Source organism: Falco peregrinus, chromosome 6, assembly GCF_023634155.1.
Source record: "Falco peregrinus isolate bFalPer1 chromosome 6, bFalPer1.pri, whole genome shotgun sequence".
Classification (NCBI taxonomy): Eukaryota; Metazoa; Chordata; class Aves; order Falconiformes; family Falconidae; genus Falco; species Falco peregrinus.
In genome coordinates this window covers 41,028,687-41,056,122 of record NC_073726.1, presented here as the reverse complement: position 1 = coordinate 41,056,122, position 27,436 = coordinate 41,028,687, and the positions used below count along the sequence as shown (strand labels likewise).

The 27,436-nt window shown below is 38.0% G+C and overlaps 2 protein-coding genes and 1 long non-coding RNA gene across 5 annotated transcripts; 2 read left to right on the top strand and 1 right to left on the bottom strand.

Annotated features, from left to right (window-relative positions):
* Positions 1–822: 822 nt before the first annotated feature.
* Positions 823–20,355, bottom strand: RPAP3 (RNA polymerase II associated protein 3). 2 transcript variants are annotated; one of them, XM_055807683.1, is made up of 17 exons: positions 20,224–20,355; positions 17,864–18,022; positions 17,134–17,274; positions 16,515–16,637; positions 14,512–14,639; positions 13,824–13,945; positions 13,393–13,463; positions 12,324–12,455; positions 10,833–10,960; positions 9,073–9,194; positions 8,568–8,638; positions 8,301–8,417; positions 6,061–6,272; positions 4,670–4,865; positions 3,924–4,021; positions 2,414–2,514; positions 823–1,313 (listed from the first exon to the last, which is right to left on the bottom strand). In XM_055807683.1, exons 2-17 carry the CDS (start codon positions 18,014–18,016, stop codon positions 1,222–1,224), a joined length of 2,007 nt encoding a protein of 668 aa, XP_055663658.1. In that variant the 5' UTR covers positions 18,017–18,022; positions 20,224–20,355; the 3' UTR covers positions 823–1,221. The 2 variants fall into 2 exon arrangements, 1 of the variants encoding a protein (XP_055663658.1); XR_003556449.2 differs by lacking the exon at positions 20,224–20,355 and having other exon boundaries at positions 2,414–2,542.
* On the top strand, positions 4,872–7,238 carry LOC114013464 (uncharacterized). Its single transcript, XR_003556450.2, has 2 exons — positions 4,872–5,381; positions 6,604–7,238. It is a non-coding gene; the product is annotated as an uncharacterized LOC114013464 (long non-coding RNA).
* Positions 20,296–27,436, top strand: ATP23 (ATP23 metallopeptidase and ATP synthase assembly factor homolog). 2 transcript variants are annotated; one of them, XM_055807684.1, is made up of 6 exons: positions 20,296–20,728; positions 21,455–21,500; positions 21,607–21,688; positions 21,978–22,115; positions 25,832–25,915; positions 26,885–27,436. In XM_055807684.1, exons 1-6 carry the CDS (start codon positions 20,296–20,298, stop codon positions 27,086–27,088), a joined length of 987 nt encoding a protein of 328 aa, XP_055663659.1. In that variant the 3' UTR covers positions 27,089–27,436. The 2 variants fall into 2 exon arrangements, with proteins under 2 accessions (XP_055663659.1, XP_055663660.1); XM_055807685.1 differs by having other exon boundaries at positions 20,596–20,728; positions 21,402–21,500.

Below are 27,436 nucleotides of genomic sequence, written 5' to 3'. Positions count from 1 at the left end.
GTCTAACACCAGCTACGTAGAAGATAACATATCTTCTATTAACCCATCCCAGAAGTTTTAAGGAATTTTGAATGCTACAGCTGTCTAATCATCCCCCTGAAATAGAGCACAACTACTAAACCAAAAGCATTAACGTCAGAAGGCTTCCATAGTCAGAGAAGCTTCAGTAAAGCACAGGGACTGGAGCAGGATGAAAGCAAACTGACAGAACATCAGCATCAGTAGGCCGAAAGCCAGCAGTCGAGTGTAGCGACACAGGCAAATTTTTAGACATCACTACTTAACTACTACAGTTAAATCTCACAGTATAGTTGACAAGTGCTGTTATTTCCTTCTTCTGGTCATGTGAACAATATAAGTAGTTTATTATGCCTAACATTATTTCTTATCTCATCTAGGAACTTCAGGTGAATTCATGCCTTTGTCTTCTTCATAGTGGAAAGTTATTCCTCTTAGCTTCCTGAGGGTTCTTAAGGGCTTTACTTGTTCAAGTACAACTGACCCAAAAGATAATATTTCATCAGATTATTTAGAAGTACTCTTGACAGAAGTCAAAAAGTGTTTTCCCCTATACTTTTAGTTGAATTCTACAGTATTTGTCTTCCTTCTATTCTGTAAGTACAGTTGAGGTTCACGGGAATTATCCGGCTGTCAATGCTAAAACTCAGCTTTTGAGTAAAATCAAGGAAAAGACTTCTGGAATTTTTTGGCCATCATACCTCAAGTTTACTTTGCACGTTTTATGTTCTGATGTGTGCATCCTTAGAGAAAAACTGTTTAGGCATATATATATTAATAAAAAATCCTTAAAAATTTAGTATCTTTAATTCAACATTTAGTTTATTTTCTAAAATAAAAAACCATGCACATTTGTAATATACATCATTTCATTCTTACCGAAGACATGTTTATAAATTTTTTTTTCTTTTTAATAAGTATCTCCATCTGCAGTCCAAATCCTGAATGCCAATCTGCCCAACTGTTTTTTAGGCAAACAGATTCTGCTGAAGACAATGTAGATCTGTATTGTTTCAGGTGCTGGAAAGCAAGTGTACCTGAAGAACCTGAATTGTCTCTTCAGGCACTTGCCATTTGACCAAACCAAGTTTAAGAGTTTCATTCTTATACAAAAGCAACAAAATTCCAGTCTTTACGGGCTTCTTCAGCTGACTTCCACATGAAAGAAGTATGGCAACAGTAATTTACATGTCAGTCATCTCCCTAAGAGAAAATGCCGTATTTCTTCTCCAATTCTTCAACAGAAGTACCTTTCAATCCCATGTGGTTCACGTGACTGAACAATGCCTGTGTAACTGTTAAAGAAAAACCCAACATCAACTGTTAATTTTTGTGGTTCATGCTCTTAAGGTAAATTAGTCCAGTTCTTTCCTCAGTCAGAGTACAGGTTGGATTATACAGCTGAAATAGGAGTAAATTTTTAAAACTATGGAAAAGATCAAAAAACAGTAGCAAAGGGAAGCTCTTACTTTGTTTTGAAGCCCATGAGCCACCTAACAACATTTACTTAAACAGGTATATAATCCTGACAACATAAACAGTTTTGTTTACTATTTTGACACTATGCCATTAAATACAGAACACAAAAGTTAATGCCAGATGGCAGATAAAGCTTTCATCAAGTTAAAGGCATGATTGCATTTCTTGAGAGGAATTAGCTTGCACTTCAGCAAGTCAAACAAGTCATTTTATTTTAAGGGGATTCAGATATCAAAATTTTGGAAGTATAATGTTTATCAGTGAAACTCAGCTGTAAATAGTAAATTTGATATTACTTGGTCCCAGAGAAATGTTTTGCTTTTAAGTGCCTCACTGTTACACTGTCTGGTGTGCTAAATAAAGAAAATGTTTGAGACAAACCCCACTTTTAAAAGCCATGAATTCAAACCAATATTAGTTTGAATATTAGGTTGATATAAGTGATGCTGCAAGAACAGGAAAGATGACCAGGCCGAGAGGTTTAGAAACATCTGCATTCTTTTTGTGAACAGTAAGGTCAGGATTGCCTAGTAATAAATTATGGAAACTGTGTAACTTGGATACTTTGCTTTTCAGATACAAGATTTCATACAACTTCATAAAATTGTAACACTAGCAGCTCCAAACTGAAATGCTAGCGAAGCTTATTTCGTCAGACTAAAATGCAGCACTACTGATAAAACCCACAAGGATTCAGGTGTAGTTTAAGTCTTAACAATTAATAATAAATCAAAACATAAGAAAAATTACATGAAATTCATATTAACTTCTAAAACAATCAAAAAGCTAGACAACTAACAGATCTTAACTGATTATTACCTGGAATAAACAACAACAGCACTAAATTTTACGTACTTCTTGCTAGATTCTACAGCATCACAAATGAAGCTTAAAAAGACACTACAAAATTACTTACTTTGTTTCTCTGAGCCTGACATAAACATCACTGCCATATCAAATCTTTTTAATTCAGATAGCCTCTGGAGGATTTCAAGGATGAGCGATGGCTCTTCTTTCCTGAGGATTATTAGAAATATAAAAATAACTACTGTTGATTAGAAAGATTCAGTAGCTCCAAGCAATATTAAAGACTTCAGGAGAAAGAAATTAAAGAACCAATGGAATTCTCATATTCCCTGCCTTTCTCATTTTTTCTGTTCATTCTTCCACCCATGAAGCAAAGTCATCATCCAGAAGTCTTTGTACAAGTATCATTCTGATACAGAGCAAGAGTGAAGAAATATAAAAACCTAGACTGATGCAAACTGACTGCTGTTCACATACAGAGTAGCAATTATATGATCTAATGCTTACACCTTGCTGTAACATCATTGTTTCTATACATATTTGGGTGTGTGAAGGGAAGTAGCACCTATGGTCATAGGAAGCTCAAAGAGCACCTCATTATAGTTACCATTGTTTTTATCCAGAAAATTTCTAATTGTATTCATTTTACATTCCTGTTCAACAGTAAACAGCCACTGTCTTTGTTACAATACTTACAACAAATAGTTATTTTTCCTTCCCAACTTGTCCTGTCTCCCTCCAGAAGAAATGTCTTTTACCTTACTGCAAATAATTTCAACTTCCTAGCCTTTGCATGTAATACCACCAAATGTAGGACTGTATCTCTTAAGATGTCATGATTCATCCACATGATGGATATTTTCTTTTAAAGAAACTGAAGGAAGGGCAAACATTGATTTACTCTTGCTTTTCTCCATAAAACACCACCCTAAAAACATTCTGAGCGTGTGCTCTCAGAGTAATTCAGAGAAGCAATACACTGTCTCTGACAGGCAAAATGAACTTTAAGACTCAACTGGTAGCATGCATAGAGATTTCAAAAGTAATTGTCAGGTCCTGTCTTATCAGAACTTCTAGCTCCAATACACATTTACCACAGGCTAATGTAAAATGCTAGCAGGTAATAAAAAAAAAAAAGAAAAAAAAATCGGAATGCATCACAGTAAGCATCGCACAAATATCAAACCCTCTGTATTTCTCAGCCTTAGAAAGTTAATATAGAAAGCTAATAATGTACAATTATACGTGATGACATACAGAGTAATACAAAAAAAATTTCATGCAGTCTAATATTCAGTTTCTGATGTTATTTAGTAGAACTGAATTCAACAACATACAGTAAAGGCCATTTATTTCTTTACCTGTTTCCTATATCTTACTCTTCAAGATATGTTTAATTTTTAAGAAGCAACAATTGAATCATTCCAATTGTTGCATCATGCTCATGTAATGCCGCATGCTGGAAATAGTTTTGTAAGCCCAAGGATGGGGCTAGGGAGGGGAAAAGAAACAAAAACAAAAAACAAACCAAAAGCTACAACCAAAACCAACCAACCAAATAAAAAACCCCAACCAAAAAAACAGAACAGCATGTAAAACAAAGGTGGAGTTAAACTTACTCAATGTAGAAATCATGTAGAATTTTCAGTATCTGGTTAAACAAGTCTGGATCTAAGGATTTCTGGAACAGTTTTGGATAAAGCGAAGGCTCTATTTGCTTTGGAAAAATTAAAAAAAGTGTTATTTTTAGGCAAAAAAATACAGTTGAGTCACAAGAATTAGAAATAAGTTATTAGAATGTCTTTGATAATGTTGACATAACATGAAAGCAAAAAAAATCAAATCACTTGCACTATTTCACATTGAACAAATCTAGCTGTCACCATCATCACAAAAAAACCCCAACTTCTTTTAAAAGGATTCTAAGAATTTTTATTGTGAAATATGTATAAGCAGAAGTACATATTAAGTAGATTGATGCATTTCAAGCACTTCCTCAGTTTAGAGAGATAAGAGAGTTGCTATGTCTAATTACCCTAGAAGCATTCATTTGAAAATTAGAATTTAACATGGTTACTACTGCATTTAAGCCTTTACATAATCTTTTTCAGACATAGTCCCTGATTTTGCAGAAACTGATTATGCAGAGTGTACTCAAAGCAAAGTCAGTCAGGCACAAGAGGAGAAATACTCAGATGTGGATCAAACTACTTAGTATTAAGTGAAGGCACTTCAGAAAAGTAACTATTGTACACTGTTAAGACACTCTACACATAGCCACCCTTTCCACCTAAGTTTCCATTATTTCTTCAATGCCAGTTGAAGAAACTGTCCAAGCACTGTCAACCAATACTACGTTTCTTACCTTCAGGTACAAATACATATTTTCTGGGCAGTCTTTCAGCTTCCTGAAGTCAGACTCTAGCTGGAAGGAATTTGCAGGAATGGCAGGGACTGTAGAAGCAGAACTAAATGATCTTTTGATTTCTTTTTCTCTCTGTTTGTTCACAGGGAAAGATGGATGCAACATTGATGAAATCCCTTTCACACTAGCAGAAAGCCTGCAGAGAGATTTTGAAACACATAATCAAGACAACATTCAAGGAAATCCTACACTGAGACCTATGTGGAGACCTTTCAATTCATTAAAAGCTAAACTACTACCAAATTATTTTTAAAATAATGTATTTTACTTTAAGCAGGTATCTAAAAAAAAATCCCTTCAAATTATGGAAGCTTTACACTTGATTCACTTTTTCCTAAAGAAACCCTAACCAAACATCTGCAAACACAAATATACTCAGCCTTTCTCTACTTTGTTTCTAGAAATAGTTGCATTTTATGTTACAGATATCTACGATACATAGCTGAAAAAAAAAAGACTTTTTCTGCAATTTCATGACGTACAACAATAACCATGTCAAATTAACAAACTTTGTAACAGTGATTACAGTGGGGCTATTTTTTGTCCTGTAACTGGTCAGTTAAGTCCATTTACTTTCCAGAAGTTATAAAAAGGCTAAGAAATACATTTATTTTTTCAACACATCATAGTAAATTCATCTGAGCTGGAAAAGGTAGGTGTGGGAAGGTGTTTCTTAGAAATTCTTCTATCAGAATTCCATAAAAAGTATTTACTATTAACAGATTGAGATTATGCTAATGCAGCAGACAATAAGCAGAGTTCCAACGCCTAGCAGAAATAAAAGTTAGGATAGTGGTTTCTATACTTCAGCCTAGCTTCAGCCAGCCACACTTGAGTTTCCCTTGCTAACACAACAGAGTTTGGGAACTTTGAGCAAACCCAAAGTTATCAGCTGTCTGCTCAGCAGAGGAGACTGGGGACCCTCTCATCTGCTCCTTTTCTCTCGCAGAACTGGTGTGCAAAGAATGTTTGAGCTCTGCTCAAAATTTACTTTAAAACATTACAAATAAAAATCACAGCTAGGGAAGACGAGAGCACGAGCAAAAGGGTATGGCATGCAGGAAAATACTATTAATTTCTTTATATTTCAAATGTAAAGAAAGATACTAATTTTCCACCTGAAACTAAACAGATCTTATTTGTCTCAACCACTGCATGATCAAAAATGCAGATGTGTAAGAACTGGTGGGGTTTCTTTTTCAGTATTTTCTTTTTAATTCAAATTCTCCAAAATATGTTTGATACCTCATCATACGCACTAACCTGAAAATGAAGATTACATTTCAACTACATTTACCTTTTAAAGGGAGGATCAGAATTTTTATACTTACTGTAATGGTGATGTATCACTGATTTCTTCTATTTTCAAGTGCTTAGCTTTTGGAATGTCCGTTGTAGTCAACTGATCATCCCGATCTAGATTCTCTGTTGTTTCAACACTCACTGAATTCCTCCAGTTATTGACTAAAGTAGTAGTGCTGGGCAAATCACTATCAGGTGTGTCATCATCAATTTCTTCAATGGCTATTCTTTGCAAAGGCTTCTAAACGGAACACATTCATCATGTCATGTGTGTCCCTCAACATCAGTGTATATACAGGCCCCAGATAAGCAGCTGTGTTTAATTTAAAATAATCTCATTATAACCAGTTTCATCTTTAATGGTGCACATGGAAGATACTTCCATGTGAGATAAATGGCAAAAAAGGAAACTTCATGACATTGTACAGGATGCCTTATATCTGTTACCATGTGATCATGTTATTGCCTTATCCTTGTAAACACTGAATCCTTACACTAAAGATTCTCAGAATCTGCATCCTATTTCCCCTGTAATAATAATAAAAAAATATTATTTTTTCCTTCCTACTAAGGTTGAATGGGCAAGGACTACCATATGACCCAGTCAAGCTTTGTAATTTAGCTGAACAAGTGAGTATCCAGCAACATAGGCCTTGACTGCCAACTTAAACTTTTGAGATAATAAACATCTGTAACTCAGCCCTGTTGGTTGACCAAGTTGCATACAATATAAGGTAATTCATTCCACCCTAGATTATATGCTAACAAAAATGTTTCAGGTTGTTTAATTTTGCATGACCACTGTTATTTTTGGCCATCACCTAGTATCACTTTCCCAGGTCTTACAAGAGAGCACCATATAGTGGGGGCAGAGGAAGAAAAAAAAACAATCACCTTTTGCTTTGGAATTTTGTTTCCTGAACAAGGACATAGTGTATACTGCTCTAGAAATACAGATTCAAAACATACTCAAAAATTCAGACTTTTAGAAATGGCAGATTTCTCTGTCCAACTCTAACACAATGCCATCATCTTTACAGCAGTTTGCAAACTGCTTTAAGCCATGCCAAAAAAAACCCTGTCTTGGTGTATTGACAGACAATACACTCTTGCTTAGACAATATACCATCTCATCATTGGACCAAGACTGGGAGGATGCCTGGTGGACATGCAAAAAAAAAGTTCTTTCTGCAATCCTTGGGCAGCACTAGAGAAGCACAGCTGCTTCATCTATACTTGTCCTACCTCAACAGAATAACAAGAAAAAAAAATAATCAACCTAGTATCTCCACTTAATTTAGCAGCCAAACTGTAAACTTAATATATTAATTATCTCCAGTATTTCAGCTACTTCACAACAAATTCATTTAGTTTTCTAGAAATATTGTATCTGGTTATAGAGAGTGCATAATACTTCCCTCCCTTAAAAGTATGAAAATAATCACACATTTTCTATTAATACTATCCATCTGAATTCTGTATTTAATGGTAGTAAACAAACATTTTGAAATCAAAAGCAAAACACTACAGTACTCCACACAACGCATGAGCATGCCTTGTATTTATACAACTCACTGCTGAATGTATAAAGATTAAATGTAGTAAAAGGGGTTGCCTAATACATAAAGAAAGCTGGTATTATTCTCTGTATTATCCTATTTTGTCATATGTAAATTCATAAATCTGACCATAACGACTGACAATTCACAGTCCAAATATGTTCCTTCTTGAAAGCCAATATCCAGCTTTCTACAGTTTATGTGGATTAAAATGCTGGTTCAAATCTCTTGCAGTAACCCTAGGTGACACCAGCATATGACATGGGTAGGCAACGTGTCCTGTTATCACTGCAGCTATAAAAACTGCAAACAGCAGATGTAAAGAAGGTTTCTCAAGTCTGCAATTAAACACAGAGACTCAGCTGCCTCCCCTTTACTCTCAACTGCAATATTAGCCATGGATCCAGGACAGGGTTGTGAGGTTGCCTTTGCGTTTTTCACATTTTTGTGAAAACATTTTACACCATATTTCCCAAAGTGTGGTACTGCAGGTTGAATGCTTACACCATAGCTATTGTTACACACTTGTGGAAATGCTGAAGTTATGTTCTTGCAGAATATCAAAACAGTATATCTGTAAATTTTGGGCTTTCCACGGGCAAGATGTACCCACCAGGAGTTAGCCTACATAAATAAGCTGTAAGTGTTTTTTAACTTTAAGCTCTATTTCTCCCATCATTATAGAAAGCAACTCACAAAAAATAACTTACTGTTGATTTCAGGTGTAATGGATTATCAATCAGTTTCACTATATTTTTTATTTCTGTTTCTTTTATCAATACTGCAGGATATTCTTGATTACTCCACTGTTCTTTCTCAGCTAATTCCTGAAAAAAAAAGTAAGTTTTCCAAAAGTTCAAAAGTTTGATGAATAATTACAAGAGATGTTAAAAATTACAGAATAAAGAATGAAAATATTCTATTACTATAGGCTTAGAAAAAAACAAACACACAACAAAAACCACAAGTATACATACATTCCTTATTTTAGTGAGTTCATTCATTGCTTGTTTATTTCCAGGTTCCAACTTCAGAACATCTTCAAAATCTGAGGAAGAAACAGCATGCAACAACTGTATTTCAATTTACAATTTCAAGTTACAAAGTACTCCTTGCAAATTTTTAAGCCTTCTATTTTTCCCTTCATAGTCACAATATCATTAAAGGTAGGCAAGTCATCCTAATGCTTACATCATGACCTAGTTTTTAAACACATTTTTCGAAGTATTTCTTACTACTTATCATAAGCAACAATAGCTGTAACTTTGCGCAAAACTGTCCCCTGCGATTCACTGATTGCATGGATACCAGCACAAAATGTTTTATACATATTCAATGACACACAATAAAACTCCATCATCCTTAACTTTTGCACTTCTAACCTCAATTAGTCAGCAATTGATTGAAATGCTATTATAAAAGAAATCAGGATGTCCTTACACTCATCTCTTACTTATCATTTAGACTAATTCAAAGTCATACCTTGCATAGCTTCTTTTAGCTTTCCAAGAGCAACTCTGGCAGCTCCTCTTCTAGCAAAGGCTTTAGAATAAGAGGCATCTAAAAGCAGAGCTTTTGTACAGTCATCTTCTGCCTCTTCATATCTCAGCAAAAGAACAGTACAAAATTAATAATCATTTTCAAGAGGCAGTTTCAACTGAAAAGACAGATCTATCCAAAACAATTAAAATATGAAATCAGATCTTAATTACCTATATACATATAAATACACACCACTGAGCTAAAATGTAAAATAAAAGTAAACATATAAAATATGATTTCTCAGCACCTTGAAATTTCAGCCAAATCTTTTGGTATCTCATGACACACTGCTGATTTTCTTTTTATCATCACAGAGAAACTCACTTCCTCTGTGAAAATAAATGCTTAAAGCTTGTCAGAGCAGAGTCCACTTTAAACATTAAATAGCCTTGAAATGAAAGTCAGCATCAAAGCTTCTTACTTTTGAAAACCAGAAATACCATTACACACACACACTCAAGAAAGGATAAGCAAGCATATATGAGAATAAATTTCTCTGTATCTGAATTCTTAACTATTTCAAAACCAGAAGTACATCCTTGCATTAAAGCCATAAGCTTCGTTGTAAGATCAAATTTCCTCATCACAGTTATACTAGGTCATAATTCCACTATGTGTACATTAAAGTATTTCCATTCGTTTCTCTTTTATCTATGATTAAATTTATGGAAACAGTATTTTTTCTCTTTGCAGTTCTCATCAGTTCTAGAGGTTTATAAGAATACAATGAGCTTCTGTTGCATTTTCTGTTTGGTCATCTTTGACATGTAAAGACCCGTGATACACAGTTTTATCATACAGAATCAATTTTCTTGCTTGGTCATTCAAAGTATCACTTTCTCTGATTCTCCGAGAACATTATTTGCATTACAATGTCCTCTATGGCTTTAGTACTAAATTACAGATGTTCTGTCAGAAATACTAGCTGTGCAATCTATTTTATAATCTCAAATTATGAAATCAATGTATTGTTTCTACAGATACCTAAACATGTCATGTTAGAACAAATGACCAACACAACGGTCAGCTCTCTGCTTCTCATGCTACCAGTCCAAAAGTTTTAAACTACCACACCAACAGGAAGTCAAAAAATTCAGACTTCAAAAGTGGTTAAATGGAATTTCTCTCATTTGCTAGAAAGCATGCATCTCCTACTGTTACTGATCATTTGAATAAAGTTTAATTAAAAATTAACTAACTACACATACATGTCTCCATTAGTGGAGTTAAAGAAAAATATTGTAGAAGATTATGATTTCCAGAAAAAGCTCCTATCCATTCCCTTTGAAGTCCGAATTCATAATCCACTTCTTTTTGCAGTGCAACATTTAGTAGCTGACTGGGTTTTATAGTAAAGAAAAAAAAAAAAAAAGACATAAAGCTTTGGGCTGGTCCTTTGAGAAAGGTGAGTATCTAGAATTTTACTCACATGAAAGAATGAAATTCAAACTTTAGAAACTAATTTCATACTGATGCTATTTTATTCTCTCTGAACTTCCTTCCTATGAAACGCATTAAAAGATCACACATATCAAGTTGTTCTCTCTCCCTTACTGTTTTCACTATGATTTATTCTATACTGAATTCTAAAAAGAATTAGGAGTGACATTAACTAAACTTGAGTGAAAATCTACTAGATCATTCTTTTGTCTCGTTCACCATGAAGAAAGAAACAGTATAGCACATGCAATCGTACTTACTTTTCAATCTTGAGATAGGCCATGGCCCTGTTAGCTGGCAGTAGGGCATTGGTGCCATCTGCTGCTATACCGCGGGTGTAACACTCGATTGCAGCCTCATACTTTCCTTCTTTGAAATACCCATTACCCTTTAATATTTAGATTAGAAAAAAAACAAAAACCTACGTTCAGAAAGATCTATAGCAATGAACTTTTCTCCTTTTCAGTAGACAGGGTCACAATATCAAGAAGATGGATCACAAAGAACACCCACATCAGGGCAGATATTTATGGCGTATTTATTTTTATCTAAGCTTGGGAGGTAAACCACAAAAAGTATCTTAATTTCTTCCAGTACTTTGAGGATATAAAAAATCCTGCTACATGCATAGTTTAAGTGCAAACTTTTAAGTCTATAACTTGTGATTTATCTTTACATTCAAAGTGCAGGATAAGCCACCCTGTACCTCCTGAATTTAAATACAAGCTGAACCAAGCTGAACCTTTATAATTCCCTTTTCAGAATGACTTTTTGCACTACAGAAATCCATCTTTATCCTGCTACATCCATGCAATTGTTATCCTCAAATATGACTGGGGCCTAAATGTTGCACTATTTTCTAATTAATGCTCCATAAAAAAAAAATTACATTACTTTTTTTGTTTGTTTCCAAGAGACTAAAATTGTCTTTTGCTTCTCAGTACTAATATAAAGCCATGTATTATCTTCTCCACTACTACTCTGCTTACTACCAAAAAAGCAAATATCACAGCTCATACTTGCCTGGATCCATGTTTTCAGGATCAGGCCCCCTTGTTAGTCAACTCTGCTACCAAGAAAGTACTGCGCTGGGCTGCTTTTCTGTGGCCTCTTCAAGCTTTTGTTCCCTTTACCTACTTCATGCATGCTTTCATTCTTCTCCTACTAACTACCTCTTACAACTACTAGTATAGGAAACCTGAACATTGATAAAAATATCAGAGGTTACTAGCTAGGTAAGAAAATCATGTTTTAGTTGCTGATGTTATTTTGTAACAGCAACAACTGGGAGAGAGATAAATCAAACGGCCAACCGAGTCAAGACAATGTATCCAGAAATATATTTTTGTTGTCATGGTTGCCTGCACTCCATGAAGTCTATTTTTTCACTATGTAATCAGAGGTTTGCAAACACAAAACAGAGTCCACAACTCTACTTGTACAAGCAGGAGTCAAGATGCATCTAATACTGGAGAAACGGGATCTTTGTAAAAATACAGTTCAACTTCTACTTATCTTACAAGATGTTTGAAATTTATCATATACAATTTGGGCTAAAAGCCCAAACAGAACTCACTGTCCCTCTCTCTGTAGAGCCCAAAACGGGAAACAGTTAAGGTTATATCACAAACATTGTATTTAAGAACTTCAGGGAAGTATCAGGTTTAATTTACACATTTGTACAGCTAATAGCACAACACAATGTTTCTCTTTGCTAGCTCTCTCCTGTTCCACCAGAGCTTGTGACTTACCAAATCTTTTTCTGTAACAGCCTTCTGCTTGAGCTGCTGATCTTCAATGCGTTTCTTCTCTTCTTCTGTTAATTCTGGTCTGACCACATCTTCAAACTCTTTCTGTTCTGAACTTTCTTTTGATGACAAAGCCTGCAAAGATGCAATTTTTTTTTCCTCAGGAATTAATTCCCCCACTTACACATTTTCAGAACATTATGATATATTCTGAACTTTTAAAATGCTTGGCAGACTTTTGCATCTTAACGGAAGTGTCTGTGTTTAAGTTGAATACAAACTGAAGAGATCATTCTAAACTGTTCTTGAAAATGTATTTCTATGAGGGTCTGCAAGTACTTGGTGAATAAAAAGTACATCATTTCTGAAGCACAACGTAAAATGACCCACAGAACCTGTCTATATATATTCCAGTTCACAAATCACTTATCTCTTCAATTACTGGAGACTTTGGTTTTCATTCTGAAAATCAATTTTTCAAGCACTTTCAAAACTACAATTGAAAACGTATAAGCATATTCACACAGTAATGACAAGTGGGTTTATATTTGCTAAGCTTATCATAATCAACATTCTCTCCCTGTCATGAAAGGGATCACACTTGCAGCAGAGTATTACATTCTGCTAGGCTTAAACCCACTTTCTGGTCTGGCAAACCACAACAAGCAGTGGGACTCCTGGAACTACAAGCAAGCTAGCAGTTCAGCTTTACGGCCAAGAGCACACACAGGTTCTCTCTTACATAGTGCTACCTTGTACCAAAATACTAACCATGACTTGAAAAAAACATCAACACAGGAGGCAGAAAATACATCTGAACGAACATTCAAACAAAACCCCAAGCCACTCTATGCTAGTGCACACATTCAGTCTTAGTCTACCAATCCACTATTACACTGATGTTTGCACACATGAATTGAGAAGAAACTTGATTACAGATTTTGCCCTTAGTGAACTTGAAATGCCCGAAAAAGCATGAGATTTTATTGAATTCAGTTCTTGTTATAAGTTGATACAGATAGAAACTGAACAGGGTGCATTAATTTACATTAGGGCCTATTACTCTTATTACCTGATCAATTTTCTTCAGTTCATTTTTTGCTTCGAAGTTGTTTGCATCCAGTTCTAAAACTTTTTCATAATCTATCAGAAGATCAGAAAACAATGTTTCAGGTAGGAACTACAGGCTAGTAAACAGAGTATAAAGAGCATTCTTTTGAGATAACCCTTTTTTGTAGTTATCTAAGAAGCCTCAGATATTGCAAGGAACACAGTATTCTAAGACATTCAAAGCTGAATTATCCTACAAGTACTAATACCTACAGCAATCATTTGGACTTGCTGCATGAATTTTACCTTGCCAGAATATGCAATGTGGTATTTAGTTTCTTTGTTTACAGGAAACTAAAATTCAGTTCTTACACAAAATAAACAAGTCACACAAGATTTATTCAAGCAGACAGTTTGTATGTATTTCAAAGAAAGAATTTTAAGACCACCCACCTTCTTTTGCACCTTGAAAATTTTTCAAAGCAAAGCGAGCAGCCCCTCTTCTGGCATAAGCTTTTGTGTAATTTTTGTCTAAAGCAAGTGCTAAATTGCAGTCAGATTCCGCAACAGAAAACCTGTCAAATATAGGAATGAGTTTGGACACATCTAGGTAACAAAACCCAAAGCTTCAGCTATTTAGCTTACTCTGAAGCTGTACAGGTTCTCTCTAAAGTGGAAATCTTACATGTTTCAGCAGGGGCACAGAACAAGCATTTAAACGTCTCTCAAATTTTTAATACATCAAAACAGGAAAGGAAAACAGAGGTCAACAATCTCTACTGCAACAGAAAGAATAACCAGCTCCCCTGTACCCTTGCCTCCCCCAAAACAAATCAAAGCCTTAGAAGTAGAGCTCACTGAACCTTCTCTTTTTTCTTGTTTTGAAGTCTTACACTGGCAGAGAAGATGGTGAACTTCTAGTGTGAAAGCAGAGTATAAAAAGATGAGCAAGACTACCAGATTCCTTATCCTGGCAATTCCTATTATACTTCGAAACTGCAGTGGGCTGCAACAGCCGTCTTACGTAAACTGTATCGCAAAATGATAAATACTATAATCAAGACTGAAAATCAGACAAAAAAAATCTGAAGATAGCATTTCAAATAAGAAAATACTATGGATTTAACAATGTAAGTCTTACTTCTTCATTCTACAGAAAGCCGATGCTCTGTTTGTGGGCAATACTGGATTGTATGGATCAGAATGCATCCCTCTAGTGTAGCATTTTATAGCTTCATCAAAGTTCCCTTGTTTAAAATAGTTATTACCCTATGAACAGAAAAAGTCTTTTTAGCAAATTACTGTACATTTGCATTGCTAATTTTTGGTGAAAGAATTCAAAGCTTATATTCCAGAATGCTCAAACATTTTTGCTTAACATTTCTCACAAAGTACTGCTTTACTGTGAAAAGTTTCTTTTGACTACAATATTCTAAGCATCCTATATTAAATATTTCTCATTATTTATGCAATAACATGGTTTTATTATTTAGTGATTTTCAACATCTGTAAAGTAATTTCCAGGAACCTGTAACAAGCACATACATAGCTGGTTAAATTGGCATAGAAAATTACTGACGTCTTTTTGAGTTTAGTTTTAACTAGATTTGTCACCTTTGCTTTCCAAGGTGACTATTCTCATTTCTGCCTCCTTTGGGACACAACTTTTATCTCATGTGCCCTCAACTGCTTCACTGTAGCCAATACAATAATGGTCAAAGACATCTCAATTTCTCAGTGTAGACTGCAGCTTACACATCAAAGAATTTCCACAGCAGCAGGGAAACAACACAGATGTCACCTATGCAGACAATATTAAAAAAAGCCTGAAGAAAAGCATGAACTGATACATAGTGCCTGCAAACAAGTTTCTCAGAAGCACAGAAGTTGTATGCAACTTAACCTATCTATCTCATATGGCATTGAAGCATGATATAGGTCTTGCTGTATTCTACTCTGAAAATAAGGTAAAACTGGTATGAACTTGCCATTACCAAGGCAAGGAAGACACAAGCTCACCCCTCATTCCTAGATGTACTGGCCTCACAAGGGGACTAATCTTAAATTCCTGGGGATTTAGCTTGCGGCATTCAGACCCTTTGTTCAGGTAAACACCAGTTTGATCCATATGGTAATTCTATACAGCAATCCAACCTCTCAAAGCAAGCCTGACAGGCTTTGCTGCAATTGGTGATGAGAAGAAACAGAAATGCAGTGAGAATCTTCTATTTCGGAATATCAAGGAAAACAGACATAAATTCCAAATGGGCAATTCTTCTACCAGAGGTGTCATCTCAGTGGACAATCTTTTAAAAGAAACTTAAGTGCCAGGTCCTGCCCTTCAGTCACAACAACCCTACACAACGCTACAGGCTTGGGGCAGAGTGGCTGGAAAGCTGCCTGGCCGCAAAGGACTTGGAGATGCTGGTTGACAACTAGCTGAATATGAGCCAGCAGTGTGCCCAGGTGGCCCAGAAAGCCAATAGCATCCTGGACTGTACCCAAAACAGTGTGGCCAGCAGGACAATAAGTGGTTGTCCCCCCGTACTCCACACTGATGAAGCTGCACCTCAAATACTGGGTTCAGTTTTGGGCCCCTTACCTCAAGAGGGACACAGAGGTGCTGGAGCGTGTCCAGAGATGGGCAATGAGGCTGCTAAAGGGTCTGAAGCACAAGTCTGATGAGGAGTGGCCAAGGGAACTGGGGTTGTTTAGTCTGGAGAAAAGGAGACTTGGGGGGGGGGGGGGGGGGGGGGGGGGGGGGCATTATTGCTCTCTACAACTACCTGCACGGAGGTTGTAGCAAGGTGACAGTAGGTCTCTCCTCCCAAGTAACAAGCAACAGGACAAGAGGAAATGGCCTCAAGTTGGACCCGGGGAGGATTAGGTTGGATATTAGGAAACATTTCTTCACTGAAAGGGTGTTTAAGCATTGGAAACAGCTGCCCAGGGAGGTGGTGGAATCGCCACCCCTGGAGGTGTTTTTTAAACATACAGAAGCAGTGCTCAGTGACATGGTTTAGTGATGGACTTGGCAGTCCTAGGTTAATGGCTGGACTTGATCTCAAACTTCTTTTCCAACCTAAATGATTCTATGACTTAAATTGCTACTTGGCAAATAACAAACATTTATAATACTATAACCTTTTCCTTCTCTGCAAGAGCCTTTTCTGCATCTATACGAATTCCATCTTCTTCAGAGTCCGATTCTGGAGATACAGAATCATGAGTACTATCTTCTTTATCAAGTTCTTCAAGTATTTTATCCTGAAATCACACAAAATAAACTATTACCTTCATTATAATTTATCAATGTAAAATACTACAAGTAAGACTTCAGGAGAATTAGTAGTGTGGTTTTAAAAATCTCTAAGCTTAAGTCTTCTTTACTAAGGAGTACTCCACACTTCAAAAGTGAGAAATCTATCCTCTCATACTGCCAGCTGTGTTTAGTCTTATATTCTGTAATAATTATGACCTTTTAATAGACCTATTCTCAAGAAAAAAAATGGTTTAAAGTCAAATCAATCTGCTGGATGAGAGCACAGTCAATAGAAAACTCAAGTATTTCTAAATATTCCAATTTTTAAATGTGTAACTACCTGTAAATGTTTTGGGGAGAAAGCTGCTTTCTGTGTTTATACAGCACCCAGCACAGTAAGATACTGATTCGTGGACCGAACTCTCAGCATCATAACAAAATCTTACTTAAAAGAATCAACCGGGGACAAGACTCAGTTAACAAGCAAACATTCTGACTCACCACATCAAGTTTTCCCCATGCTTCATAATCATATGACTTGATCTTATTTTTCTTGTTTTCCTCAGTGGTTATCTTTGAAGGAACTTTAGTTTTGCTTTTCTTCTTCTTCTTAAAAGCCTTGTTTCGAATTGGTGGCAAATTCTAAATTGAGATAAGCAATTTATTATAAAACAGATGTGTGAAAGTCACTTGTATTGAAGAATTTCTAGTACCTGTATCTAGGTATAGTATCTACCTACTGGCTAATTCTGGAAATCCATCCAGCAAGCTGCTCTCAGGAGCTCTACAAAACCACTAAGGACAGCAAGTGTAAATCTTTCAGTACTTAATAGGAAATATTACATGTATGATACAAAGCTAAGTTTTAGAAGGCAACTCTCTGCAGAGTATCACTGAAGAATAACATCAATACAGTAAAAGTCAGCAGTAAATAAGTAATACTGATGCTACAAATAGAAGTAGTCTCCCTGATCTACCTGGAAGTGACTGAAAATTTACTGGCTTCATTGCCTCCAGAGGCTACTGCCCCACAGCTCTGTTGGTGAAAGTCTACAGAGGAATCTTTGGGCTACTTCAGATGAAGAACAAGTCAGTTGGGTTAGCTCACACCTATTCAGGTATTTTAAATCAACATGTGTAATTTTGCTGAAGCAAAAAGTAATTACAAACATTAACACATTATGAATAGCTGAGTTAATACTGACACTGGACTTATGATTTTTTTTTTTACCTCTTCTGGGACACCACTCTGTTTCCTTAGTTCAGAATCCACTTCTTTAATATCTTTTTCCCAGCTCTCCAATTCTCTCATAAAATCTTGCAGCTCTTCAGCATTTTGCTTCATTTGCAGCTGTAGCTCTAGTGCTTTACTTGGTGCACTCATTGTACTCTGCGAAATTACAAGGAAAAAACTTTCTAAAGAAAACTTGGAAGTATGTATCAAAGGAAAATAGCTACTTCAAAATAACTAAGTCTGACTTACAATGCAAGACAGGCTTCCCAACAGCATAGTAGGAACGTTAAATACTAATAGACTAAGAAGAAACAATTGTAAAACATCTTTGAAAAAATTAAGGGAAGTTACTCAGATAAAACGAAGTATAACATAACAAACAACTATTCATGCTTTCCTCACCAAGTGTAAGGTAAAACACCCAACAAGTCAATGAAAATCCTGAAAGTGGTAAGAAGGTGGTCTTAGTTTAAAGCAATTTCTGCAGTGTTTCCCAGATGAAAGAATGTAAAACACTTTAACATGTTAAGTTTTAACTAAAAAAACCCCAACAACTAATTAAGATATACCTGCTGCCTTGTATCTGAACAGAAACAAGGTGTATGAAGAACCAACCCCAAACAGCACTTTTGACTTCTACAAGTAAGGACGCTCAAATATGCATGTGTTTTTAGCACAGAAATAAGTAAACACATGAGGCATTTTATTATGAAGTCTAGTGAATTAAAAGTCAAAAATATTCTTTGAATGTGCTCTTTGTACACATCATTACCCCTCCAAGTACCTGAAACACTGTTTGATAATTATTAATACTTAATAGTCTTCATCAATTTTGTTGTCTTATTTTTAGCGTCTTAAATGAAAGACGTATTATCATGTAAGTATCAAGTCACAAGTAAAAAGTAACTTTAAAAGAATTCTTGGTTACAATTCAAACACAAACCTGCACATTTGTACAGCCCATAGTATAAAATGCCGAAAGGATAAAGCAAACAATCTGAAAATAATCGTTATTAAGTAAATCATAATGAACTAAATACAAACATAGACAAAGTAAGCTACAAATGGTAACTATAACCTCTTGACTGAATGCTTCAGCATCAGTTACAATCCTCACATTAAGGACAAAGAAGCTTTCTGTAGAGATATATTTTTAGGGGAGAAGAAAAAAAAGATTAGATTTTTAAATTTATTTATTATTAACATCTGGTAAGATAATAATCTAACAGCACAAAAATATAAAAAAATTATGGGCCAAACAAAGCTAATGGTTTCTGCAATACAATGTGCTGTAATGATGGACAAGAATCTCATGAAAGATGGAAAAATACACTGCACAATTACTAGTGAATTAACACTACCAAAGCAGAAATGTTATTCCATGCTCAGGACTAAGCCACCGAGCAGATGTCCTGCTGCAGCAGTTGTGCTTCTCCCTACTTTATACATAGGTGGTTACACACTTACACCCTAGCACCATGTTTTTCCTAAAATCTTCTGAATGTCACATTGAAACAAAGTGGAAAAAAACCCTTAGATGAAGTTAAAAAATGCATATTTTTCATCATATTTCCAATGTAGGTGTTTACTGTATTTTTTTCCACCTACAACTGATGACCTATACTGAACTGTCCCTGCAATATTCAGCCAGTTAATTCCATGAAACCTGGGCACGGCCACACCACATATTCCATACAGCCTAGTACACTCTGGCCAACTGCAGCTAGAACAAGATACTTTAAAAGACGCAATAATATACACTGTGATCCGTTAACTTTTCTTTTTGCTATCACTGACTAAAATAATATTCTTATACATCTAACAATAGGTTTAGCAGTTTCTTTTCTCGTGTTCTAGAGCGTCTTGCACAAGTGTTTAATGTAAACTTGCTCCATCACCCCACTAGCTTAACGCTGTTTGCTCACACAGCTTAGCAACGACGGCTTTAACCCACGCGTTGCCAGCAGACGCATTTACTGTACAGCTCTTACGCCCTTTAAGGCAATTTTATTGAGACCCCCAGCACTAGGGCCTTCCTTTACCTTACCCAGCACCTCAGGGCTGCCTTGTTCCAGCGACTCCACCGGGCAGCAGCCGCCCCGCCCCAGAGGCCTGGCCGGCATCCAGCGGAGCAGGCCGGCACCCAGCGGCACCGCAGGCCCACCCAGCAGCGGGCGCCGAGGCCACGCCGCAGGAGGCCCGGCCTCCCGCCGAGGAGGCCCCCAAAGCAACGCTCGCTCCACACCACCCCGGAGTTACAAACGAAGCTCCGGCTCCTTCAGGGTGGGTTCCCCCGAGCCTCCCCATCCCGCACGGCCAGGCCGGACACGATAAGCCCGGTCCCGCCGCAACCTCACCTGCACCAGGTCGTGCCTCTTTCTACCGCCGCCGCCGGACGCCCTCCCCGCGCGGCCGAGCCTCCTCCCAGAATGCAGCGCGGCCCCCCGGCGGGACGGGCCCCGCGCCCCGCCGCCCCCCCGGCGGCAGGGGGAGGCAGAGCCGGAGCAAACAGCGCATGCGCCCGCGGCCCGACACGCTTCCTCTCGCGGCCCGCGCCCCTCCGCGCTGCCTGGCCACGCCCTCCCGGTCACGTGGCGCGGAGCGGCCCCCGTGATTGGTGCCGCCGGGGACGGTGGCCGGCGGGTGCGGCGGGCGGCGGGACCAGGCCATGGAGCAGGGGGGGGGCCGCCTCGCCGCCGGCGGAGGAGAAGGTGGGGAGACAGGAGGGGGAGGAGGAGGAGGACGACTTCGGCTACCGGCTTTTTCCAGACCGGAACAAGAAGCCGCAGAGCTTCCTGGTCCGCAGCCTCTTCACCTTCCACAACAGGTGCCAGCTGATGCTGAGGATGACCCTGGAGACGAGTAAGCGCTTCCCCAGGGGGCCCGGGCCGGGCCTGGGTTTGGCGCAGTGGCAGGCGCACCGGGTGGAACCGGGGACGCCCTTCTCTGCAGATACCGCCCGCCGTGGCTTGCGCGGTGGCCTTGGGCCGCAGGGTCTCGGGGCGGGGACTGCTCGCTCCCCGCTGCCGCTGGCCCGGCCCGGCCCCTCCCCGGCCTGCGGCGGCCGGACGGGGCCTGAGCGGTTCGTGGGGCGGCGCTGCTGCTCGATGAACGCGCTGATTTTGGTGATAATAAAGAAAATACAACTGCAGAAGTGGCTATGTTGGGTTTTTTTTTCCTCTCAGAAAGCCTTTCTCTACTTCTTTCTCGTGAAAACTTGAAAGGATTGGTTGATTTGTTCATTTGTACCCTTTTCACTACGTAATATTGACCATGAATGTTATTGAAAACAATGGTCACTAATAGGCCAATCTGCTTATGTGTATTACTAACAGACATTGTAACATGATTCCTGAATAGTTTTGTATCTATCGTGATTCTATATCACTTTACGTAGTGATAGAGCTCTAACAGCTGCCAGTTGCATTTCATTAGGGTTAAATACTGCAGAGTCTGAATTTAAATACTGCAGAGTATGAATTTGCATGTGTAGTGTTTTGGGCTTTTTTATACTATCTTTGTACTTTGATTATAGATGATTTTCAGAACTTTTGTCTGGAGAAATTGATTGCAGCAATGTTTTTCTAGATCCATATGCGCAACTTCTTCTTGAGGCTATGAAGCAATCTGGTTGGTATGTAAACTAATTAATCTTGTTCTGTGTAGTAACATCACTATTACATGAAGTTACTGGTCTTTTTCAAAGGTTTCCCTATAACTTTCTTTGTTTGGCCTTTCAGCACTGTCTTCAATGACCGGCACTTTTCTTGTGAAAACTGTGATGGCTGTGTCAGTGGAGGTTTTGATTCTGCCACATCTCAGGTAGGTGCTGGACATTGTCCTCTTTAAAAAGACTACACACTTCTTTTAGTGTTGTGTTACTAGGTTTAAATCTACTAATGCTGATATTAGAGCTAGTCACGAAAGCAAGATAAATGAAAGATGTTCCATGGTATCTGAGCTAGTACACTGCGAAATGATGAGGCTGTTACTGTTGAAAAACACTGATCTAAAGAATCTAATTGTTGTGGGTGGTGTGCGCTGGATCTCTGAGAAGTAAGGGAAATGCTGAAACTTGCTGAAAAGACTATCTACATCTTCTCTTCCACAGATTGTTCTGTGTCAGAACAACATTCGCCACCAATCCCATATGAATCGGGTGGTTACACATGAATTGATTCATGCTTTTGATCACTGCCGTGCACATGTTGACTGGTTTAGAAATGTCAAACACTTAGCATGTTCAGAGGTAAGAGAAAATGCTTCTACTGTCATTATATTAATTACTGCTGGTTATTAGGGATTCGTGTTTAAATAGGTAGGCTGTTACACAGATTTAATTTGGTTTGATCCTGTTAATACCTTTTGTGCTTTCTGTCAGGTCAACCTAAATAATATAATTCAGAAAACAAATATGTAGTTTTCACAGATACTAATAAGTCAGTGAAAGTAGAATGTGATGACTGTGAGTGTAACTGTTACAGGAAGTGGTTATTAACAAATGAGAGTAGTTAGAGATGAAAGTATGTTCACACATTAATCAAATGTTTATAGGGTTCTTTTTCTCCCCTGCAAATCTTGGTACGTTGAGTAGTTTTTACAACACTGTGGTAACTTGATTTTTGTTTAGATTTTTTTGGTTAACAACAAACTTATAATTTCCTATAACACAGGGGTCCTCAAACTACGGCCTGCAGGCCGGATACGGCCCCCCAGGGTGCTCAATCCGGCCCCCGGTATTTACAGAACCCCCCCTGCCGGGGTTGGGGGGGAAAACCAAGCAGCTGCAGATGATTTCCTGCCACTTAATCCACGTGCCAGCCCCCTGTTTACAAAGTTTGAGGACCCCTGCTATAACACATATTTTTCAATTAGGTGTGGTGTTGCCAATAGTACACTTTAGTTATGACTCCATGTCCATCTTGAAGGACGTAGGAATTTGCTGCTTGAAAGGCCTTAAAAATTCATGCGTTAGGAGGTAAAATTAAACTGAGCACGGACCATTAAGGATTCCTCTTGTGTACATGAGTCAGGTGTATTCACATGCTTTTAGTTGATTTCTGATGTAATTGGTATCACTTGACCACAGAAAGACTTAGCCTTATGATGAATATTATGAAGTGACATTCTTGTGACTCTGTGAATGGGGTGGCTTTTAGAAATATGTAAGAATATTATAGTGGCTTTATTTTGGGGTTTCTTTTTGCTTTTAGGTTTTGTTTGTTTGCTTGTTTTTAATGAGAATGTATTTGATTCCAGACTTAAGATGTGCACAGGTTTCACCTATAACCAGTATGTGAGAGAACCAAAATGATTATTTTGGTACAGAAAAAATAAGATTTCAAAAAAATTAATTTTAATTCATTAATTGAATTCATATTTGCTGTGGAAGAGAGTTGCAGTCACATATTACCTTTATCTTTTTATAGATAAAACTTAGTGAAGTAACCTTATGCAGTATCATTAAAGCCATTCTGTATAACTGTGGAGGGTTAACCTTGGCTGGCTGCCAGGCACCTATCAAATCATTCTCTGACTCCCACACCTCAGTAGGATGGGAGAAAAAAAAAAAAAGACTAAAAAGCTCATGGATCAAGATAAGCATGTGGAGGTCACTCACCAGTTACCGTCACGAGCAAAATATACTCAACTTGGGGAAGATTAATTTAATTTATTGCCAATTAACGACAGAGTGCAATAGTGAGACATAAAACTAAAAATACCTTTCTCCCCACCTCCCTTTCTTCCCAGGCTCAACTTTGCTCTTTCATTCCTGACTGTTGTTTATTCCTCTCCTTCCCTTTCAAGCAGCACAGGGGGGTTGGGAATGGGGGCTGCAATCAGTTCATAACACTTTGCCTCTACTGCTCCTTCCTACTCACACTGTTTCCCTGCCCCAGTGTGAGGTCCCTCCCATGGGATACAGGCCTTCATGAACTGCTCCAATGTGGATCTTTCCCATGGGCTGCTGTTTTTCAAGACCTGCTCCAGCCTGTGTTGTTTCACAGCGTACAATCTTCCAGGAATGGACTGCTCTACTGTCACTCCCCCACAGGCCACAGTTCTGCCATAAAACCCTCCATGGGCTGCAGCTTCTTTCAGGGCATGGCCATCTGCTCTGCCATGGGCCTTCCCCAAACTGCAATGTGAATATCTGCTCTGCTGTCTGCTTCTCAGGCTGGAAGGGGACAATCTGTGTCACTGTGGTCATTCCCACAGGTGGCAGGAGAATCTTTACTCTGGTGCCTGGAGCACCTCCTCCCATCCTTCTTCACTGATCTTGGTATCTGGGGCTGTTTATCTAATTTTTTTCTCACTCCTGTTTCTCACAGCTGCCTTGTAGTGTTCTTTATCCTTTCTTAAATATATCATCACAGAGGTATCTCAGGCACTGCTGATGGACTCAGCTTTGATCAGTGGTGAGTCAGCTCTAGAGCCAGCTGAAACTGGCTCTGTCCAACATGGGGGCAGCCCTTTTTCTTGTTGCACAGAAACCATCCCAGCAGTTCTGCCCCAACATCTTGCCATGTAAACCCAATAAAATAATGCTGAATTATTAACTATCTTTTTTTTTTTTTTTCCCCCTCTAAGTGTGTAAACTTCAAACATAAAATTAGGGAAGATGTACAAATCTAGATTGTGCATGTTCTTGCTCTTCTTGAGATTATATGTTTGGTTCAGGTCTTTCGATACTTATTTTAATATATGATATTTACAGTCTTTATTGTCAGCTTCTTAATGCTTACAGTTCATACTTTCCATGCATTTATTTTCACTCTGGTGCTTAATTATGGGAAGTCTAGTTTTAGTTCTGTTTCCTAACTGATGGGGTAGAGTGTGGAACAGCTGGCAGACAAAAGAAATTATAGCGCACAGGGCAAGACAGCTAACAAGATAAAACATCCAAACTGTATTGGGTTTGGCTGAACCACAGAGCAGCCCCCACAGCGCTGTGCTTGCATTGGTGGCTAGAAGGTGTTGACAACACCCCAGCGCTTTGGCTGCTGCTGAGCAGCGCTCACACAGCATCAGGGATGTCTCTGCAACATCCCCCCTCACCAGCAGGCTGGGGGTGGGCAAGGTCTTGGGAGGGGACACAGCCAGGGCAGCTGAGTCAAAGTGACCAGTGGCATGTTCCATACCATGTGATGTCTGCTCAGATAGAAAAGGTAAAAGAAAGAATGAGGAAAGGGGCAGGGGGGCATTAGTTATTTATGACACTTGTCTTCTGGAGCAGCCACTGGACGTACTGAAGCCCTGCTTCCTGGGAAGTGGCTGAACATCGCCTGCTGATGGGAAGTAGAGAATAACATCTTCTGTTTTCCTTGACTTCTGTGTGCGTGACTTTTGCTATTGCTTCATTTTATCTTTTGGCCTTTATCTTGACCCACAAGTTTTTTCTCCATCTTATTTTCTCCCCAAACTTGTTCTGCTGAGGAAGGGAGTGGTAGAATGGCTTGGTGGGCACCTGGCATCCACCTACCACACATACTCATTTAAATGTGGCTTTTCCTAAAGCAGGTGGGTTACTGCTCTTATGGATGTTGCATGTAGTCTTTGAAAGGTATTTGCCTTTCTTTCTGGCTCTTCTAACACCTTCTGATACAGGTTGGGGAGAATATGACTTTCCATGTTCTTTCAGCAGTTCATATACATGTGTATATATATATATATATATAAATAAAAACATACTTAGGATCTCTTCTGATCATTCATTTAAGCTTTGGGAATACGTAAGATGGTCCCTGGAGAAACTTAGAGGTTCTATAGTGATACTTCGCAGTTCATTGAGGCTGAAAGGGTGGATATAAACAGTAATAGGTACTTAATAAGTAGAAGTGGCCCTGGGAATATTCTGTACCAGCAGTCACCATAAAGATATTGAAGAAAGTAATTTGTTAAAGTTTTTTTGACTTTGTATTTCTGTGTATTTCTCTGATCATGTGGCACTTTTTTCCTCAATAGATTCGAGCTGCTAATCTCAGTGGAGACTGCACACTGATGAATGAAATAGCCAGGTTTAAATTTGGTTTAAAAGGACACCATCAGGTAAAGACTGTAGATGTTAAAGTCTAGTGATTTGTTATGAGCCATCTTTACCTACTTGATCTCTGTCTTTTACACTTTCATAGCTGAAAGCATCAGAGAAAGAAGTAGATGACATGGACTTGCTGCTTTCTCTTAGTTAACCTTAATAACCTTCAACAGTGCATGATAATTTTTTTTTCACCTTGTTATTTTTGTTGGAGTGAGATTCCTGAGTACTTACTCAAATCATAGACCATTACCACTGACAAGGGATAGTTAATAACAAAGCAAAAAAAAGGTTTGGCAGGGGATGTAGTGGGAATACCTTAGCCACTTTAAATGGGTAAAACTCTAAAAAGTCTTTGAAAACTGGAGGAAGGAGATTGGCAGAGGTGCTAAATAACCATGTGTGTTAAGTCTTACAGGAATTAATTTTTTTTTAATAGTAACAAAGACTACAGGTTGAGTTCCAAGGAGTTGCTCATGTTAGAGTGGCAGTTAGCTTGTAGCTTGGGTTGTTTACATTTTTAAATATCTTTTAGTAGACAAACTCTGTAAGCAAAAGTTGCCATAGAGGTATCAAAATGATGGCCAGTAAAGGAGTCATTCCTGTATGTTTTACAGCATATTTCAGTTGGAAAAATACTAACTGGTATTTATGTCTATTTCTTTCTGACGTATTTTCTTGTGTCTGCATCAATTTGTACAAATACTTGATGCCTAAAAAAATGCCAAACTATATTTTAATTCCTTTCTATGGAATGTCTTTTACTTATCTGATGGTTTATTTGCACATGGAAAACTAGAACACATAGTCAACACGTGATGGAATAAAAATGTACTTTAATGCTTATTACATTGCAATGTTTGACTCTTCTGTGATACAAAAAATTATTGCATGTGTAGTAGGAGTTAATACTTGGCAAAACCTGGAAAAAAGTTATTTATACTAATAATGACAGATTTTCCTTTATCTAATTCCCACTTTAGACTTGTGTGCGAGACAGAGCAATTCGTTCCATTCTGGCTGTTAGAAAAGTTAGCAAAGAAACAGCAGAAAAAGCTGTGGATGAAGTTTTTGATGCCTGCTTCAATGATCTGGAACCTTTTGGAAGAATCCCGCACAGTAAAACAGATGCAAAACGTGCTTATAGAGACTTTCAGAACAGAGATCGCTATAATGCTAATTTGTGAAGGAAAAAAACCATGGAAAATGATATTAATATCTGATTGTTCTGTAACATCTGGAGTTACAGTCTATGCTCACAGTGCTGGTGGAAAGGGCAGTTCTATCAAATGTGTCAGTTAATTTTGTAAGCTTTTTCCAGGACCCAACTTCCACGGAAGTAAACAAAGTAAATGAACAAGACTAAAAACTGTCTTTCCTCATCTGTTATTCCAGCAAGATAAGTTAGTAGACCAAGTGACTTGTCAAATAAGGATCTGCACATTTCAATGCACATTTAATTCTGCTCAGCCTGACTAGGACTTGGTTTCTGAAAGTTTTGTTGTTGCTGAATAAATCTTTTCATAAAATCTTTA

What these genes read in the sequence shown, in the direction of transcription:
- RPAP3 (XM_055807683.1), bottom strand. Translation starts at nt 18,016, where the DNA reads ATGAGTGCACCAAGTAAAGCACTAGAGCTACAGCTGCAAATGAAGCAA. An exon ending in AGAGTGGTGTCCCAGAAGAG is followed by an intron (nt 17,275 to 17,863) that starts GTAAAAAAAAAA and finishes ATCTCAATTTAG; the next exon opens with AATTTGCCACCAATTCGAAA. An exon ending in GTCAGGCTCAGAGAAACAAA is followed by an intron (nt 1,314 to 2,413) that starts GTAAGTAATTTT and finishes TTTCTTTAACAG; the next exon opens with TTACACAGGCATTGTTCAGT.
- ATP23 (XM_055807684.1), top strand. Translation starts at nt 20,296, where the DNA reads ATGCAGCGCGGCCCCCCGGCGGGACGGGCCCCGCGCCCCGCCGCCCCC. An exon ending in TTGATTCTGCCACATCTCAG is followed by an intron (nt 21,689 to 21,977) that starts GTAGGTGCTGGA and finishes TCTCTTCCACAG; the next exon opens with ATTGTTCTGTGTCAGAACAA. An exon ending in AACACTTAGCATGTTCAGAG is followed by an intron (nt 22,116 to 25,831) that starts GTAAGAGAAAAT and finishes TTTCCTCAATAG; the next exon opens with ATTCGAGCTGCTAATCTCAG.